The 17,963-nt window shown below is 45.7% G+C and overlaps 1 protein-coding gene across 3 annotated transcripts in view; it reads left to right on the top strand.

The window, feature by feature from the left end:
- Positions 1–17,733, top strand: part of LOC105480211 (sodium voltage-gated channel alpha subunit 10) — a 100,205-nt gene extending 82,472 nt beyond the window's left edge. For all 3 annotated transcript variants that reach the window (XM_011738780.2, XM_011738778.2, XM_011738777.2), the window contains 7 exons: positions 909–1,031; positions 2,632–2,916; positions 4,179–4,232; positions 5,440–5,577; positions 7,691–7,795; positions 12,940–13,210; positions 16,476–17,733. In XM_011738780.2, the coding sequence (XP_011737082.2) occupies positions 909–1,031; positions 2,632–2,916; positions 4,179–4,232; positions 5,440–5,577; positions 7,691–7,795; positions 12,940–13,210; positions 16,476–17,689 (2,190 nt within the window). In that variant the 3' untranslated portion in view covers positions 17,690–17,733. The remainder of the gene's footprint in view (positions 1–908; positions 1,032–2,631; positions 2,917–4,178; positions 4,233–5,439; positions 5,578–7,690; positions 7,796–12,939; positions 13,211–16,475) is intronic.
- The last annotated feature ends 230 nt before the right edge of the window (positions 17,734–17,963 follow it).

Here is a 17,963-nt window from a genome sequence, read left to right as displayed (position 1 = left end):
TCTGAAGCCCCTGTGTGCATCCCGCCTAACTGCCAGGATAAGCTGAGTCTGAATTCAGCCCACCATCCGTGGCGTAGCTAAGATCTCACAGCACAGGGTCATAGCCCGTATCTATGACATCTCCCTGGAACCTTCAAAGTTCCTAGCAGGGGAACTTTTTACATGTAATTTTCTGTCCTTTGCAGTCTTTGGACCACCACTTAAAGAAAACTGACAGACCAAAAGGGGTTCACAAGTCAGTCATTATTTCTCAGATATCTATTGAAGCTAGATCTCATGGACCCATACCAGAAACTTTTTGAAGAACTACAGAGCTATCAGAACTTTGGAATTCTCTTAGTCTGACTTTTTCATTTTACAAAGGATGAAAGTATCCTGGACTAGCCGGGCACTAACCCAAGGTCACAAAAATCAGGGGTCAAGAGGGAATTAGACCCCACCCAAGCCACTATTCTTTCCACCCCACTTCTCTGAGCAAATATAATTGAGACTACTATATTCCTTAGAGTAGACTCTCAGCATAGCCCCTAGGAGGGAACATCATGTCTCCAAGTCTCTGAAAATCAATTTCAAGGTTGTTGAGGCCTGACTGCTGCCTCTAGAGGGAAAAGGAAGAGTTGATTTAATACACTGGAAGCTTGGCCACCTATATACCAGAGGTTGGTGATGTTAGAGACTGAGTTTTTCCTGCCCAGATTGTTTAAGAGAGTGGTGAATAAAATTTTTAATAAAAGGGAAGAGACAGAACTCTTTCCAGACCTCTCATTGGAGTTCCAAATAAGGTGGGAGCTAGGATGATGGCTTAGATGTGTAGGGATGGGAGGCTGGGCAGGGAGTTCCTGTCTTCTTCCACCAGGACTGCCCTTCTGCAAACCTAGAGTGATGTTTCTGCCCTCTGCTGCACTTAGATCTCACTGACAAGTCTCACAGCAAAGATTCTGGAATATTCTGAAGTGGCTCCCATCAAAGCCCTACGAACCCTTCGTGCTCTGCGGCCACTGCGGGCTCTGTCTCGATTTGAAGGCATGCGGGTAAGTCTGATCTCAAAACTGCTCTCATCTGGCCAGGCGCGGTGGCTCATGCCTGTAATCCCAGCACTTTGGGAGGCTGAGGCGGACGGATCACCTGAGGTTAGGAGTTCAAAACCACCCTGGCCAACATGGTGAAACCCCGTCTCTACTAAAAGTACAAAAATTAGCCGGGCATGGTAGTGTGTGCCTGTAATCCCAGCTACTCAGGAGGCTGAGGCGGGAGAATCGCTTGAACCCAGGAGGCAGAGGTTGCAGTGAGCTGAGATTGTGCCATTGCACTCCAGCCTAGGTGACAGAGTGAGACGCCATCTCAAAAAACAAACAAACAAACAAACAAACAAAAAACTTCTCTGATCTGCAGCTTTTGGTAACCCTTAACCCTTTATGCCCTCCATCCCACCAACCCTGAGCTCCGGGGCCCCACGTCCAAAGGTAGGCTCTGAGTCTTCACTTCCTGCTCTGACTTTGGTGGTGCTGCATGTCCTAACTCTCTTAGTTCTCTTTCAAGTCCTTTTGTGGGCCCCTCTTCCCTTGTCACCCATAAATATCACAGCCACCAGGACCCAGACCTCACCCCCTTTCCTCTTAGTGAAATGATCCTGAATCATTGCTCCACAAGCATCTATTCTCTCAGTCACTCAACTCTGCCTCTTATTGCCAACATCTCCAGAACATCCCAAGTTATCCGTCTTTCCATGATAAATGAGTCTTTCCTCTAATACTCCATTTAAACGTAGTGACATCATCAGCTCAGTACCTCAGCTGCCACCCACTGGAATGCTTCTTCTCTCCAACTTGATGCAATCATCAGGTCCTGTGGATTTTCCCCTTCCATCCACCCCTTTCTTTATCCACCTGTGTCAGCCTCCACTTTGCCCTAATTGCCTCCATCAGGACGGAATGCTCACAGCCCAAGCCTTGTTTTAGAGACTGCTGATTGACAGCCACCTCTTCCTCATAATTACAAAAGGCTCCCCAGCAGAAAGTAAGGTTTTGCTTTGCTCCACTATCATTGGCTGGAAGTAGTCATCATAGCTTCAAAAACAAAAGTGGGCTTTTGAAATTAACTTGTGCCTTTACAAACAGTAGGACCTGAAGATTGAAATAGTTTGAAATTTATTTTATTTTGTATCTAATAGATCCTCGTTTGCTTATTTACAAATGAGCTATTTTGTGACTATGGATTTAGGTTTTCATTAGTTCTTGACCAAAGCATACTTTAAATTGTATTTAAATTGTGTTTCTGTTTTATGTGTGGTATTTAAAGAGAATAAGTCAAGGTTCTAGAAGTCTGTATGTGCAGGTACAATACACACATTCTCACACTTCTAAACGAGTGGAGTATGCTTGTAAACTCATCCATCTTCTCACTGCAACCCACCCTGAATGAGGTTAAGGGAAGAAGGTCTAAATCCATCTTCAGCTGCCCAGTGTCTCTCAGTCTTCTGAGTCTGGATTATTGCACTAATTAACCCACTTCTCTTGCTGCTTCCACAGGCCACTGGCTCATGAAGCAGCCTGAATGAGAATAGAAAGAGATAGAATCCAGCAGAGGGGGTGGGGCATTGGGGGTTCCAGATCCGTCTCTATCTCCCACCAGGTGGTGGTGGATGCCCTGGTGGGCGCCATCCCGTCCATCATGAACGTCCTCCTCGTCTGCCTCATCTTCTGGCTAATCTTCAGCATCATGGGTGTGAACCTCTTCGCAGGGAAGTTTTGGAGGTGCATCAACTACACCGATGGAGAGTTTTCTCTTGTACCTTTGTCGATTGTGAATAACAAGTCTGACTGCAAGATTCAAAACTCCACCGGCAGCTTCTTCTGGGTCAATGTGAAAGTCAACTTTGATAATGTTGCAATGGGTTACCTTGCACTTCTGCAGGTGGTGAGTCAACCATGAGATCAACCATATCTCTTGCTTTGGCTGCTCAATAAAATGGAGAGTCTGAGTTCCCAGAAGATGCTATGTGGGGACTTTGCAAGGAGTAGAACTCAGGGTGAACTGAGGTCATTCTCTATTCCTACAGACTACACCATGAGACTAGAGGGCCTTCCTAGTGAATGTGATCTCACAGTGGTGCAATTACACAAGTGTGGGCTGGTAGAATAGTATAAAGGGATGGGCCTGCTATGGGATTGTATCAGGTGGTGACTTAAAACACAGTACCTGTAAAAAATAGACAGGGCATAGCCATATGTTTGGTCTTCACATCATTTCCTAAATGGTAATAAATTATGTCTAATTAGGTCTATCGTAATGATAGATAATGTCGGTGATAATGACAATCAAACACATTCACCGTGTCTTTCTTTCTTTCATCATCCATTCAATCGTTCATTTCTTGCCTTCATCCACCTGTTTATTCAGTCCTCTGTTCATTCAAGTGTTAATACAGTTACTCATACATTTGTCATGCAGTTACTCTTGAGTGTCTACATTCCACCATTGGTTCTTGCATTTATTCAAAAAATAATCTCTGAGTATCTCTGGTATGCCAGGCATGGTACTACTCAGCCCTGGGAGATACAGTCAGAACTGGCCTTGGACACTGATGCTGTATGAGAGAAACAGACTAATAAGTGAAACAAAACAGCTCATCAAGTGCTGTAACAGGCCTAGGAGTGTAAGACCTAAGATGTCTTGCATGCCCTGAACATGCTGGAAGGCACACCCAGTTTCTCAACCTCAAGAATGCTAAAGCTGAAGGCAGGAATGTGGAGGTCTTCTATTCTCAACTTCTCCATCTGAAAGATACACCATTCTTACATCATGTGCATATGGTGGGAAAGTGGTTGAGAAAATGGCAGCCCTGAGAGGGGAAACCTTAGGCAAGTGCACAGAGCAGCATTGTAGCAGTTGGCACTAGAACCAGACACCTAGACACTCAGTCCTCAGTCCATACTACATTCTGAAAGGCTCTGTGTCTTTAATGCTACTCTATTCTTAAACAGCCACATGTGGAATTACTTTAAATCATCGTATGAGATTAGTCAAGTAACCCAAAGGAACCTTTCCTTTCATTCTTTCTGCCCAAGCCCTTTCCAACTCAGGAATCTGCCCCTCTCTCACTGGGCCACCATGGCTTGGGAAAGGTCCAGTGTAAATGGATGGGCAGACACTGAGTGGCCTCTGCTCCTTGTCTCCAGGCAACCTTTAAAGGCTGGATGGACATTATGTATGCAGCTGTCGATTCCCGGGAGGTGAGTCTCAGCCCACTGTCCCTACAGCCTTCCCCTCTGTGAGTCCTACCCATATCAGTTCAGTCTGCTTTTGAAATGAAATGAAGATGACCCTGGTACTGGAAGAGGTGATCACCAAGCAACCTCACACTGTCCCTCCTTGAGCAGTGTCCAGCTGGCTCTCTGTTGGGTGTTTCAGCCACTGAGCCTATCCCCTTTACATCTACACTCCTGAGGTTTCTCAAGGTCTTCCTCTGCTCACCTTTGAGGAAAGCATCAGATAACCTCTAAGAGAGAGTTCATGTGAGCCACTCCCTGGACAGGGGTGGGAGCAAAGCAAGGGTAGTGGCTATAATCAAGCGACATTGGGAGGAATGAGGTAGAATCTCAGAAACTATCATAAAATCCAGGCTGGGTTGGGCGCAATGGCGCATGCCTGTAATCCTAGCACTTTGGGAGGCCGAGGTGGGCAGATTGGCTGAGCTCAGGGGACCAGCCTGGGCAACACGGTGAAACCCCGTCTCTACTAAAATATGAAAGAAATTAACTGGGCACCCAACTGCTTGGGAGGCTGAGGCAGGAGAATCTCTTGAACCCAGGAGGCAGAGGTTGCAGTGAACCAAGATCGCTTCACTGCACTCCAGCCTGGGTGAGAGAGCGAGACTCCATCTCAAAAAAATAAATAAATAAAACCAGGCTGGGGAGACACTGTTGGGGAATGACCCCGTCCTGCTATGGCAGGTACTGTCAATTCCCTGCCACCTTTTCCTTTGGCCCACTTCTGATTTCACCTGCAGGCTGCACTTCTGATTCTCTGTTTGAAGACTTCAGGGCTTAGGAGCTTGTTCAGCAACTCCTCCCCCAAGGACCAGGGATTTAATGTTCCCAGGGGCAACACTTACCAATAAGTTTTGGGAGTCTCAGGATAAATACTCCAGCTTCCCTGTCACTTGGTGATACAATCCTGCATGTGCTCTACACAGTTACTCAGAGGACCCCAGTAGGATTGTGCTCCAGTTGCCCACAATGATGCCCTGCTTAACAATATCCTCTTCACAGGCTCTTCTCCTGTTCCCACTTATTCTCCCCCACTCCCTCATTCCTGCTTCCTTGGATCACCTCCCAGATAAATCACCTGTACCCAGGTCCCTGTCTCAGGCTTGGCTTTCAGACTGAACCTGAACTAAGACACCCACCCTCCTTCCCACTCTCCCTTGTCTGGTCACAGGTCAACATGCAACCCAAGTGGGAGGACAACGTGTACATGTATTTGTACTTCGTCATCTTCATCATTTTCGGAGGCTTCTTCACACTGAATCTCTTTGTTGGGGTCATAATTGACAACTTCAATCAACAGAAAAAAAAGATAAGTGGGGCTCAGGGGTTTCTGGTTTCTGCTGTAGTGGTAAGCTTTATATTTCCTGTTCCCTGGCCAGCTCTGGCCTCCTGACAAAAGCCACACTACTCACAGCCCATCACTTTAATATCAGTGCTAACCCTTGCCCTGTGATTGCTGTTGCTGGAAGAGCTGCATTTCTCTCTGTCAGCAATGCCCCCCTGACATCCTCATTCAGGGTTCACATCCCAAAGGGACCTTGGTCTTCCCAACTGGAACCGGATGTATTAGATGTCTTCCAGGTGAGCCCTGGGAGAATACAAGCAGGGAAAGAAAGGGATTCAGAACTTGCTGACCTGTTGGGGGATCTGATCCCCACAAAGGACTGAGTCAGGGCATCTCAGGAAAGGCCATGGCCAAGCACTGGCAGAATCCCAACCCTCCTTGGGATGGGGAGGAAGGCTTGTGCCTCCAAGGGTACCGACTCTGATTAATAAGAATCAAATCTCAGATAACCTCTGATGTTTATAAGAAAATATCAGGGCAATAAAGGTATAAAGTACTTTCCTATTATCCTTTCATTTAATGCCCTCCATACCCCTGAGGTAGATAGGCACTGTCCTAGATTTGCATGACTGAGATCCAGAGAGAAAAGGGGCTACATAGATAGGTCACAGAGCACATACAAACCTGGGTTTGCATTCCTGACTCAACTACTTGTGGATGGCTCATGCTGGCAATATTTTAAACCTCTCTGAGTCTCAGTTTTTTTCATTCATTCAATGGGGCTGATAATACCTACTCTCTGGATTGTGGTGAGGGGTAAACAAAACCCTGAACAAAGAGCACTGAGGTTAGGACTGAGCATAAGACATCTTTAGTGGTGCAGTTTCCAGCACTGTAACAGCAGAGGGCACTGTGACTGGCAGGCCCTCAAGAGCACCAGATGCTCTTACTATTAACAATTTAAAATATATACATAGTGGGGCAGGCACCCCACTTACAGGAAATCCTTGCTCAGGGTTCTGGGCATAAGAAGAGGGTAGGATAGGTCTGGGACAAGACAGTGTTGATCAGTGTGATCAGCACCCTGGGGAGGTTTGAGATTATTCAGCAGTCGTTTCTCCCATTTTACAGATGAGAAAACTGAGGCCAAGAGACAGATTACAGAGGGAGACATTGGGTAATGGAGGGAGATGAGCCAGTGATCAGGCTGGGGTCACTGAGAAACTGCATCTACTGAATCCGTGGTCAGAGTTCTCAGCATGACTTCACCCAGAGCTCACCTACCCACTGCTCTTGCCCTTTCCTTCTCTTACCCCATAAAGATGGTCCTCCCAGGAAGCCCTTTGTGTCCACAGATCTTCTCAGATCTCCTCTCAAATTCCACGGATCTCAGCCCACTTTCCCAGCATTTGCAGGGACTGACTTCCATAAACATGTTATTAAAATGGGTGGCTTTCAAATTATGTCAGGAAGTTAAAGGTGAGAACTTGAATGAAGGAAATCCAAGGGCCACTAAAGAAAAACTAATACCCAATTCTAAGCGTGGAAGACATCTTTGGTGGTACAGTTTCTGGCACTATAACAGCAGAGGGCAGTGTGACTGGCAGGGCCTCAAGAGAACCACAGGTCCCTCTGAGACCAAGGACCCAAGGATAAGGCAGTAATTGTCCTCATCTCCTCCTCTTCAGAAAAGATTTGAGGGCTTCTGTCCCAGAGTCTTTGCTTCAAGGTCCTCAGGAAATCTCTTGCCCGCTGGGAGAGACTGTGACTCTAGAAGACCAAAGAATTTTACTGGAATGAACAGGCTAGATCCAAGACTCAGATTTGAACCAACATGTACTGTCTCATTGAGTCCTGTTTCCCAACCCTCCCCACCCTCTATCCAGGCAGTATCTCTGGATCCCTCGAGAACAGAAACTGGCTTTGCTTTAGAGACCCAGGCAGGGAGTCGGCAATGGAACTGACTCCCACTGTTCTGACACTGGTTGTGGCAAGACACTCCTTGATGCTGAGCTTGGTGTGTCTATTTGTAGAGGAGGGAAGAAGGTTGATATGATCCTTTCTCGCCTGCCTGTTCTGATTTTGGTATCCGTCGGGAGTTCCTCTTGCTTTAGTAACAGTGTGGCCCTCTCTGCACTTAGGGGGCCAGGACATCTTCATGACAGAGGAGCAGAAGAAGTACTACAATGCCATGAAGAAGCTGGGCTCCAAGAAGCCCCAGAAGCCCATCCCACGGCCCCTGGTAAGCCCCAGAGTTTTCCTGTAGCACAGCCTGTCTGTGAATCCAACATGACAGTCTATGCCTGTGTCAGGCAGGGGCTTGAGGGAGTGCTGTTTATGGAGGAGAAGATCTGGGTTGACGTTGGGATGAGGGTGATGAGGGTTCCTAGGCCCAAGGAATGAGAAGTCCAAAAGAAGCAACTCTGGTCTTCTGAAGTAAACGTACCTTTTATAGCTATTTGAAATGAATCTGTTTGGGGGAGCACTGAGTTTCTCCAACAGTTTTAGAGTTCAAGCATAGGATTGGAGGCAGATTAAGCTAAGTGACAGTAAGGGTAGTTAGAACCCAGGGATTTAAACTTGTGTGGTTATGTATCATGGTCTAGGTCACAGTGGATCTCCAGTATCACCCTATATTCTACCCCGTGCCTACAGGTATAGAGAGGAAATGACCACAACTCAACTCCCCCGCCAGGATCCAAGATGCAGACATGGTCATGGTCGAGTGGCCCAATAGGAACCAAAAGTTATCCGACTTGAGTTAAGGGCCAGACTCTAGTTTCACTCCTTTTTTCATAAAGATCTCAAGATCTCCATTAAACACACTACCCATACCACACATGATATCACCTAAGTTCTTCTCAGCCCTCTACCAGAAGATAGAAAACATCAAGCTTCTGAGAGGCCCCAAGATAGCACTTTTTTGGGAATGGATGATCAGGTTTGTGGGTGAAGATGTTGATGTGTCAGAAATTTTTGCTGATCCTCTTCAAAGAATTTCCAAGCCATCCACTCCAGTGAATGGAATTGGCCCCGTGTCCCTTTACGTAAACTTTCTGTGGCTAAGATGCAGCATTTGTGAAGAAAATCACAGGTACTGCTCATGGCACAATTTCATTAGCCCTTCCCCACACAACGGCAAAGTCCAAAGGACCTTTAACAAAGGAACAAGCCTTTCCCTAAATGAATTATAGAGACTTGCATTCTGTTAGCCAAGGTATTAGATTTTTTAAAATCAAGGTATAGGATTTGCATAATTTACTTCAAATTTTGTCAGAACAAAGTCAAAAACATTTACAAGAGAAAAAAAATGATGACTTTTGACACTTTATTTTGAAATAGTGGTCATGAATTTATTACTAGTCTAGATTCTGATAAGAAGTGTTCCAGTGGGGAATGGGGAGTGATAGGAGGTTCAGACCTCTGTAGGGACAGAGCTTTCTTCCTAAACCCCCCATATGATCAAGACAACTGGATCTGAGTGAGCCTAAGCAAAAGTCCTTAGGTTCATTGAGTATCCCTCCATCAACAAGTTCAATGGGGAGGAGCAGGCTCAAAATTAAAATTAGGTGAAAGGCTGAGTCCCAACTACATTCAAGTCATGGGTAATGGGAGGAGGACCCTAAGACTTGCTGAGAAGCAAGCAGCTGAGTCCACACTGGCCTTTACTGGTGGCTGGAGTAAGGTTGAATCCACATTTGAACCAGATGCCAAGGAAGTGTATGCTAGGGGCAACCCTTGGCAAAATCATAAAGGTTTTTGGCACCTTCCCCCACATACTACTCAATCTCTCTGACATCCCTGCTTCTTCCCTGTCATCACCCAACCCCATAGGCTGCCAAAGAAAGCTTCCTCCCCTCAAGGAAGACAACATTCTTAGGACAAGATAAATCATATTTTTAAAAGGGACCCTGGAGAGGCATCTACCTACAAAGGCAGGACTCTAATGTTGAAATTCCAGGCAGTAAATAAGAGTGGGAGATGGAGTTGATGGTCAGCCAGGAATACCTGCAACAAAATCACCATTTCTGCTAATTAAACTGCAACTAGGATCCTCCCAGGATGGCAATGGGGGAGTTCTCCACATGTGGAGGGAAAGTGAAACCTCATAACCAACTCTGTTCCTGAGATTCTCCATCCTTTGAATGGAAGGGGAGTAGATTACTAATTCACTCTCAACCTTATGCTAGCCTTAGTGGAGGAACGTGGCTCTCCCCTTAATATTCTGGCCCAAGCAAGGTAAACACTCTTTCCTTTGTTCCCTAATTTAGCATAGCTGAGGCAAGGTTAGAACATTTAAACAAAACTTTGAAGTCACAGGTATGCCAACAGAGAAACCAGCATGAAGCAGAGTCCAAGCACCAACTGCAGATGGCTGCTCTCCAGGACCCATATGTCTTGGACAATCCTAGCTCCTGATCAGCATCCATATGACAGGCAACATCTTTGACACCCACATGCCCAGTGGCACAAGCCTGATCATCTTCCCTCTTCAAAGTCTAGAACCAAGAAAGAAATCCAAGGAAAAAGGAAATTCCCACTCCCAACTAAGACCCTTCTTCCCAGGCCCAGCTTGCTTTTGGCCAGATTATTGGCCCTGGAATGTCCACCTTCTCCCCTTAGGAGCTCCAAAGCTCAAGCTGGTCATACCAGCAAAGCACTGACACAGGACTTTTTCCCCATCAGTACATCGGTGCCATTTCATGACAGAGCTTACCTGGGACCACACAGGAGCCCCACACACCTCCTCTCACCTCTGATGATGCTCAGGCTCTAAATCTTGTTTCTTCCATGGCAAAAGCTAAGGATTCAACAAGACTGGAAAATTTTATTCTTTAACATTCCCTGCTACAGAAATCAATAAAAGCAAGTCTCACATACTCCGCTTTATAGAAATATAATAGGTTCTAGAGATTATCACATCATCAATCACCCACTTCATCATCTCTGAGAGCACCAAGGGTTGCAAAGGTATGATCCCTGACTATGGGCTAAGCCAAGAGCAGCTAGCAAGTCACAATATCCAGGGCAAACTTCACACCCAGCCACTTAGCGATGCTGTTGCCTGCTGTGTTTAATTAGAAGTCATGTGACCATGAATGGGCCTGTATTCTTTCACCATTTTCAGTGATGAAATGGAAGGGATTAGTGGCTCAGCAATCCCCCTCCCACCCCGGGAAAGATGTGAGCCAGCAGTTCTGCCCTGAGCCAAGGCCACTTGGGTCTGGTACTTTGCTCTAACCCAACAGGAAAGGAACCCATCCCCACCGTGAAGCAGAAGGCAAGGATCAGCCTCATCACAGCACTTCCCCCTCTGCCTGCTGTGCAGCTCCCGTGGGCTCCCTGGCAGGGATCAGACAGGTTCTTCTTTTCCTCCCTCATAGCCACTCATGCAGAGGCCACATATCCCATACATTCAGTATGTACCCTTGGTACAGAATTGAATTTAGTCAAATAAAGGGTGACTTTAAATTTTTATTTGAGCTATGGTTAACTCAGAGCTGCCCATTCTGTCTTCCACTCATTTACCAATTTGTAGAGCATCTATTGCAGCCAGGCACTATGGAGACACCAGGGTTAGAGCAGTGAGCAAGACAGACAAAGTTCCTACTCTTATGGAGATTACAGTCCGGTGACAGAAGCAAACAATTGGCCAAATTTGCACATATATATTAACTCCTGGCTGGAGAAATTGTCAAGGGAGAAAAAATGGGGTGAAGAGCAAAGGATGCTCAAGACTGAGCCTTGAAGAGCTCTGATGTCTAAAAGTTGGGTCAAGTAGACTATAAAAGAGCATCACAAATGGCAAGAAAAGAAGCAGAAATGTAAGCCATGGTGGAAACCAAGAAAGCAACATTTCAAGGTAGAGAGTGTACTAGGCAATGTCAGACAAGTGTCCTTGGATCTAATATTATGGGAAGTCATTCATGATCTTAGTGAGAACCATCTCAATGTCAGGATAGAGGCAAAAGTTCTGTTGACGTGGGCTGAGGAGTAAATGAGGGACAGTGATTGTCACAACTCTTTCAAGAAATTTTGCTTTGAAGGTGGGCAGAGATCTAAGATGGTAGCTGGAGGGAGATGTAAGTTTCTGGAAGATTCTGCTTTAAGTTAGGAGAAACTAGGTAATTAGATATTTGTGCAATAAACTAAGAGACAAACAGTAATGCACATGGATATTAATGTTGCCTAGGATAATAGCCAAGAGTGGGCAAATGTGGCCAAGAGCGGGCAAATATGGCCAAGAGCCTCCTCACCCATCAGTAATGAGGCAGAGAGACCAAGAGGTTGGTAAGTGGCAATAATGAGGAGGTGACAAAGCTAGGTGGCAAAGCTACAAAGCAAGAAGGGGTTTTACAAGACACAGGAAGAACAATGGTATGGAAGGGTCAGTGGTGAACAAGGAGAACCCCAGACCCAACCCCTGAGGTACATGGGGTAGGGGAGAATGGCAGCCTTTGAATAGGGGGAGATACGTGCAGATCAAGGCAGGTGAGCTCCATAGAGGTCAGGGGAAGGTTTGGGAGGTCAAAAAGAGTGGGGAATGGGGTTGAGATCAAGGACTCACAGAGCAGTAAGATGTTCACAGCACTAAAAAAAGAGAGGATCACACTAAGAACTTTTTAAAGACACCATAAAAATAACCAGATGTAAATGATCTCTTGGTTTTCCAGGCCACTCTGGATATTCCTTCCAAGATGCAAACAACCAACACTTGACCCCATGCCCTATACCTGTATTTGCTTAGGCATTTGCATAGCACCAGAAGTAGAGGGAACATTTCCAAGAATAAGTTTCCCCTTGGCACTTGACTTTACTCTCAGCAAAGTAGCTCAAACTAATATTTCAAGCAGCTCTTGAACTCTTGCAATGTACAGGGCACTACAGGGAAACAAAGTTAAGGAAGGTATAGCCCTTGTCCTCAAAGAGCTCATTGTCTAGTAAAGAAGAAGAGACGCAGATATGAAATACTAGAACTCAAGGCTGACTGAAAAGTGGGAGCCCCAAAGGGACAGGGCAGTGTGGTGTCACGTGACTAAGGGAAGCTCCATGCAGTAAATAGAGCTTAAAACAGATGAATTACTCAAGACTGTTGGAATTTAGACAGCCAAGAGAGGGGACTGGGAGGGCATTGCAAATAGAGGCAAGGGCACAGACCAGGACAAAGGAAGGGCCTGTGACATCAAAGGGCCAGGAGAGGTATTAAGGACTTGAACTGGGGCAATGAGGTAGAGTCAACTAAAAGTGAAATTTTGGAAGAGGTAAGGATAGTATTTGGCTTCTGTTCAGATGTGGAGTGTGATGGAGACAAAACTCATCTATGGGTAATACAGATGCCTTGTGTTGGCCCAAAGGCTCTGATGCCACTATCTCCTGTTTTCTCAGAACAAGTTCCAGGGTTTTGTCTTTGACATCGTGACCAGACAAGCTTTTGACATCACCATCATGGTCCTCATCTGCCTCAACATGATCACCATGATGGTGGAGACTGATGACCAGAGTGAAGAAAAGACGAAAATTCTGGGCAAAATCAACCAGTTCTTTGTGGCCGTCTTCATGGGCGAATGTGTCATGAAGATGTTCGCTTTGAGGCAGTACTACTTCACCAATGGCTGGAATGTGTTTGACTTCATTGTCGTGGTTCTCTCCATTGCGAGTAAGTGGGCAGTCAGGTGGTGGGGAAGCCCCACCTCTGCTTAGGGGTCTTTGGGATACTCTTCTAAAACCAAGGAAATAACCAATGAACTTTTTGAAATACATGTTTATGTTAGAACAACCCTGTATTTGTGGCTTTCCAAGAGCCGAAAGTTTTAAATGCCTTGGGCTACTGTCTCAGTGAAATGAAGAGGTTCTATTGGTCTTCTCCATGCTCACATGAAGTGTTTTCAATTGCCTACTGTGTGCACAGCCCATGGCCAGAACCTCAGGGGCTGACAGAGAATAATCATTCCTCCTGAGAACCTCAGACTGTAAGATGATGGAGCCTCCAGCAGACCTTGCTTTTATGGTCTTGAAAGCAGGGGGCGGGTGGTGTAATGTGAGGTGAGTCTTAAAATACGTTCTGGAAAAGGAGGTGGGTTGCCATCAAAGTGAGGAAAGACTGGGAGGAGATTGTTCAAAGCAGATTCTCAAGTCTAGGGTCTGGAATTAAGTCTCTACACAACTGTTCTATTAGGGAACATCAGTGATAGAAAAGTCAAGATATCAATGCCAAGAAATTAAAACCCTTAAGGCCCAGTCTGGGTGTTGTTGAATGACAGGTCCAGTATTTTGGGCCCAATGGTGTTCAGAGAATATTACTAGAGTTAGAGGCTAACATGGGGAATGGAACTGCCATGATTGAATACTTACTAAGTTCTGAACGCTGAGCTGGGCTCCATGAATGTTCGCAGCCTCCCTGTTAAGCAGGTGTTATTATCCTCATTTTATACATTTAAAATTGAGATTCAGAGATCAAGAATATTATGCAGGGTCACAGAGTTTCCAAGGGGTGAAGCTGAATTTAGACTAGGCTCTGATCTTCTAATGAACTTGCTGCCTGTCACCAACAGCCAAGAGACTGTCCCTGGACTTATGGTTTAGGTGAAGTTTGACCCTATAAAGGCCAAATCACAGCTCACCAGCTTCACCTGGCATTATCAATGTATATTGATTGGTTATATCCTGACCTGCTTACTTTTCATGTTGGGGCATAGCTGTAGATTTAATTTCCCACTGATTTACTACCAAGAGCTGAGAGTATCTAAATACAACTTGGCAGCATTCATCAACCTCCCCACCTTGGTGCTGAAACACAGCCTTTGGTTGCATGTATTTCTGGGGATTTCAGTTTGTTTTTGTTCCTGTTTTATTCTGATATTGCTGCTCTGTTTTCTAATACTTTATTGAGGTATGATCCACATGTAAAAAGCTGTACATGTTTAATGTACACAACTTTATGAGTTTGGATATAAGTATACACCCATGAAACCATCACCACCATCAATGCCAGAAACATGTCCATAACCTCCAAATATGACCTCCTGCCTATTTATTTATTTATTGAGTGCTAGGAACACTTAAGATTTATTCTCTCAGCAAATTTTTAAGTAGACAACACGGTATTGCTAACTACAGGCACTATGCTATAAGTAGAGCTCTAGGATTTATTCATGTCACATAACTGAAAGTTTGTACACTTTGACAAGCACCTCCCCAATTTCCCCTCCTCCCAGCTCCTGGAAACCACCATTCTATTCTCTGCTCCCATGAGTTTGACTATTTTAGATTCCTTATATAAATGCAATCATGTCGTTTTTGTCCTTCTGTGTCTGGCTTATCTCACTTAGCATAATAGGAGTTTTTGTTGGTTGGTTGGTTAGTTGTTTTCATTTTTGTTTTGTTTTGTTTGTCTTCCAAAGTGAAAGATTCCAAAGGCTATTTTGATTTTATATTAAAGAAGGGAGCTTGTTTATGTATCAGAAATATAGAAATAAAACATAGCCAAGTACTTAGTTCTGTGATGGGGATATCTGAACTACCAGTTCCTGTGACTTACAGGGTAGCACCATCCGCTGGGGCAGGAATCCCTTATAGAGCTGGAAAATAAGCAGAAAAACCCACTATATCAATCTTTCTGCCTTCTCTCCTTACCTCCCTTTCTTCCTTCTCACCAGCAAGAGGCAATTGGATATCTAACTGTTACAAGTACGAGCACTCATTCTCCCTTAAAATAAGATTCTGGAGCAAATTAAAATATGCTGTAGACCAGTTGTCTGGCAGAAAATTTTACCAGAGTATATAGACAAATAATGTACCCTACACTATGGGAACATGTCCTAATTAAACTGGAATTTCACAAAAGGTCTTCCACAAAGATTTTATAATCCAAAATTATAATTATTTCCCAAGTCCCATTATACTTTCTTCCTCTTTCCAACACAATATTGTGACCCATGTGCACAACCACAAAGGGCAGGTTAGGGGAGAGGGCCCAAGGAACCCGGCAAGGAGTGAGAGCTTGCTGCTACATCCCTCACCATTTTTCCTGTGAGATGTTGAACTTCTCTTACCTAAAGGCCTTGCCTCATCTTTGGTGGAGGCCTTTGGTACAAATAGGGTTCCCCAGGTCCCCAAGACTAAGCTTCAAACATCTTCAAATTAGACATCACATAGAGGCACATATACATTCTTTATATTTCCAACTTTGTTCTTAGTTGGAGTTGGGGGCAGTAACTGACCCCCCAAAAAAACCTATCTCCAGGCCCTAACATAAAGTTCAAACACAGCTGGAACCAAAAACAAAAACAAAAACAAAAACAAATTAAGCCATTGTGCAGACAGCTGGCCATTCAAAGCCATTCTACTTTAGCTGTCAGCCAGTTGTCCGACTCCTCAGGCCCCCTTGTAATTAACACCAGACTCCATACAATTAGCCATGGGACCAGGTGCCAGAAACAGAGTCAATCTTCACAGTAGGAGGTAGGGAGAGGAATCACAGGGGGTCATGGCCTTCACAGAGCACAGGACCAGAGAGGAGGAAAGGGCATGACCCAAAGGCTGCAGTATCAGGGAGGAGCAGAGTCTGTGTCATAGGCAAAAACAGGCCAAAGACTGTGGGCCTGTGGAATAAACTGCAATCACTTCCGGCTGAACTTGGCTGCAGAAGATAAGTTTTTGACTGTGGAGGATGTTCTGGGTGGAGGCAAGATAACATGGTATGAAGGGTAAGACTGATGAGGAAGAGAGGACTTATGCAATGGGCGTTTACTGAGCCCCTACTTTGTGCTACCTACCGTGCCAGGCTCCGAGGGCCCAGAGTCCTCAAATATGGATGCCCAAGTGGCGGTCCATGCCAAGCAAAGCAGAGTGCCATCACAGCCAACTTTGTCAGGTCTCACAGCTGGAGATACTAATTAGATAATTTCCCCCTTCTTTTAAAGGCCTGATTTTTTCTGCAATTCTTAAGTCGCTTCAAAATTACTTCTCCCCGACGCTCTTCCGAGTCATCCGCCTGGCCCGAATCGGCCGCATCCTCAGACTGATCCGAGCGGCCAAGGGGATCCGCACACTACTCTTTGCCCTCATGATGTCCCTGCCTGCCCTCTTCAACATCGGGCTACTGCTCTTCCTTGTCATGTTCATCTACTCCATCTTTGGCATGTCCAGCTTTCCCCATGTGAGGTGGGAGGCTGGCATCGACGACATGTTCAACTTCCAGACCTTCGCCAACAGCATGCTGTGCCTCTTCCAGATCACCACGTCAGCCGGCTGGGATGGCCTCCTCAGCCCCATCCTCAACACGGGGCCCCCCTACTGTGACCCCAATCTGCCCAACAGCAATGGCACCAGAGGGGACTGTGGGAGCCCAGCTGTGGGCATCATCTTCTTCACCACTTACATCATTATCTCCTTCCTCATCGTGGTCAACATGTACATTGCAGTGATTCTGGAGAACTTCAACGTGGCCACGGAGGAGAGCACCGAGCCCCTGAGTGAGGACGACTTTGACATGTTCTATGAGACTTGGGAGAAGTTTGACCCAGAGGCTACTCAGTTTATTACCTTTTCTGCTCTCTCAGACTTTGCAGACACTCTCTCTGGTCCCCTGAGAATCCCAAAACCCAATCGAAATATACTGATCCAGATGGACCTGCCTTTGGTCCCTGGAGACAAGATCCACTGCTTGGACATCCTTTTTGCTTTCACCAAGAATGTCCTAGGAGAGTCCGGGGAGTTGGATTCTCTGAAGGCAAATATGGAGGAGAAATTTATGGCAACTAATCTTTCAAAGTCATCCTATGAACCAATAGCAACCACTCTCCGATGGAAGCAAGAAGACATTTCAGCCACTGTCATTCAAAAGGCCTATCGGAGCTATGTGCTGCACCGCTCCATGGCACTCTCCAACACCCTACATGTGCCCAGAGCTGAGGAGGAGGCTGCATCACTCCCAGATGAAGCCTTTGTTGCATTCACAGCAAATGAAAATTGTGTACTGCCAGACAAATCTGAAACTGCATCTGCCACATCTTTCCCACCATCCTATGAGAGTGTCACTAGAGGCCTTAGTGATAGAGTCAACATGAGGACATCTAGCTCAATACAAAATGAAGATGAAGCCACCAGTACAGAGGTGACTGCCCCTGGGCCCTAGTGAGGACACTCCAGCCTGAATATGTTCAGTTATGATGTGTCCTTCTGCTCTGTGTCAACTCTTTCCCGCTACAGATCACACCCAGCTACAGCCTCGGCAATGCATGCCACTGGTCACAATGTCAGAACTGGGCAGGGAATGCAGCTGGTAACCACCTTTGAAAAAGCCCTCATACACAAAAAGGAGTCAGAAGCCAAGAGTACTTCCACTGTGATTTCCCTTCTGAATTTCAATATCAGATCATGGGTTCTCTTACTCTCCGGAAAATATCCCT

This window comes from Macaca nemestrina, chromosome 2 (genome assembly GCF_043159975.1).
Source record: "Macaca nemestrina isolate mMacNem1 chromosome 2, mMacNem.hap1, whole genome shotgun sequence".
NCBI lineage: Eukaryota > Metazoa > Chordata > Mammalia > Primates > Cercopithecidae > Macaca > Macaca nemestrina.
This window is presented reverse-complemented; position numbering and strand designations above follow the sequence as displayed.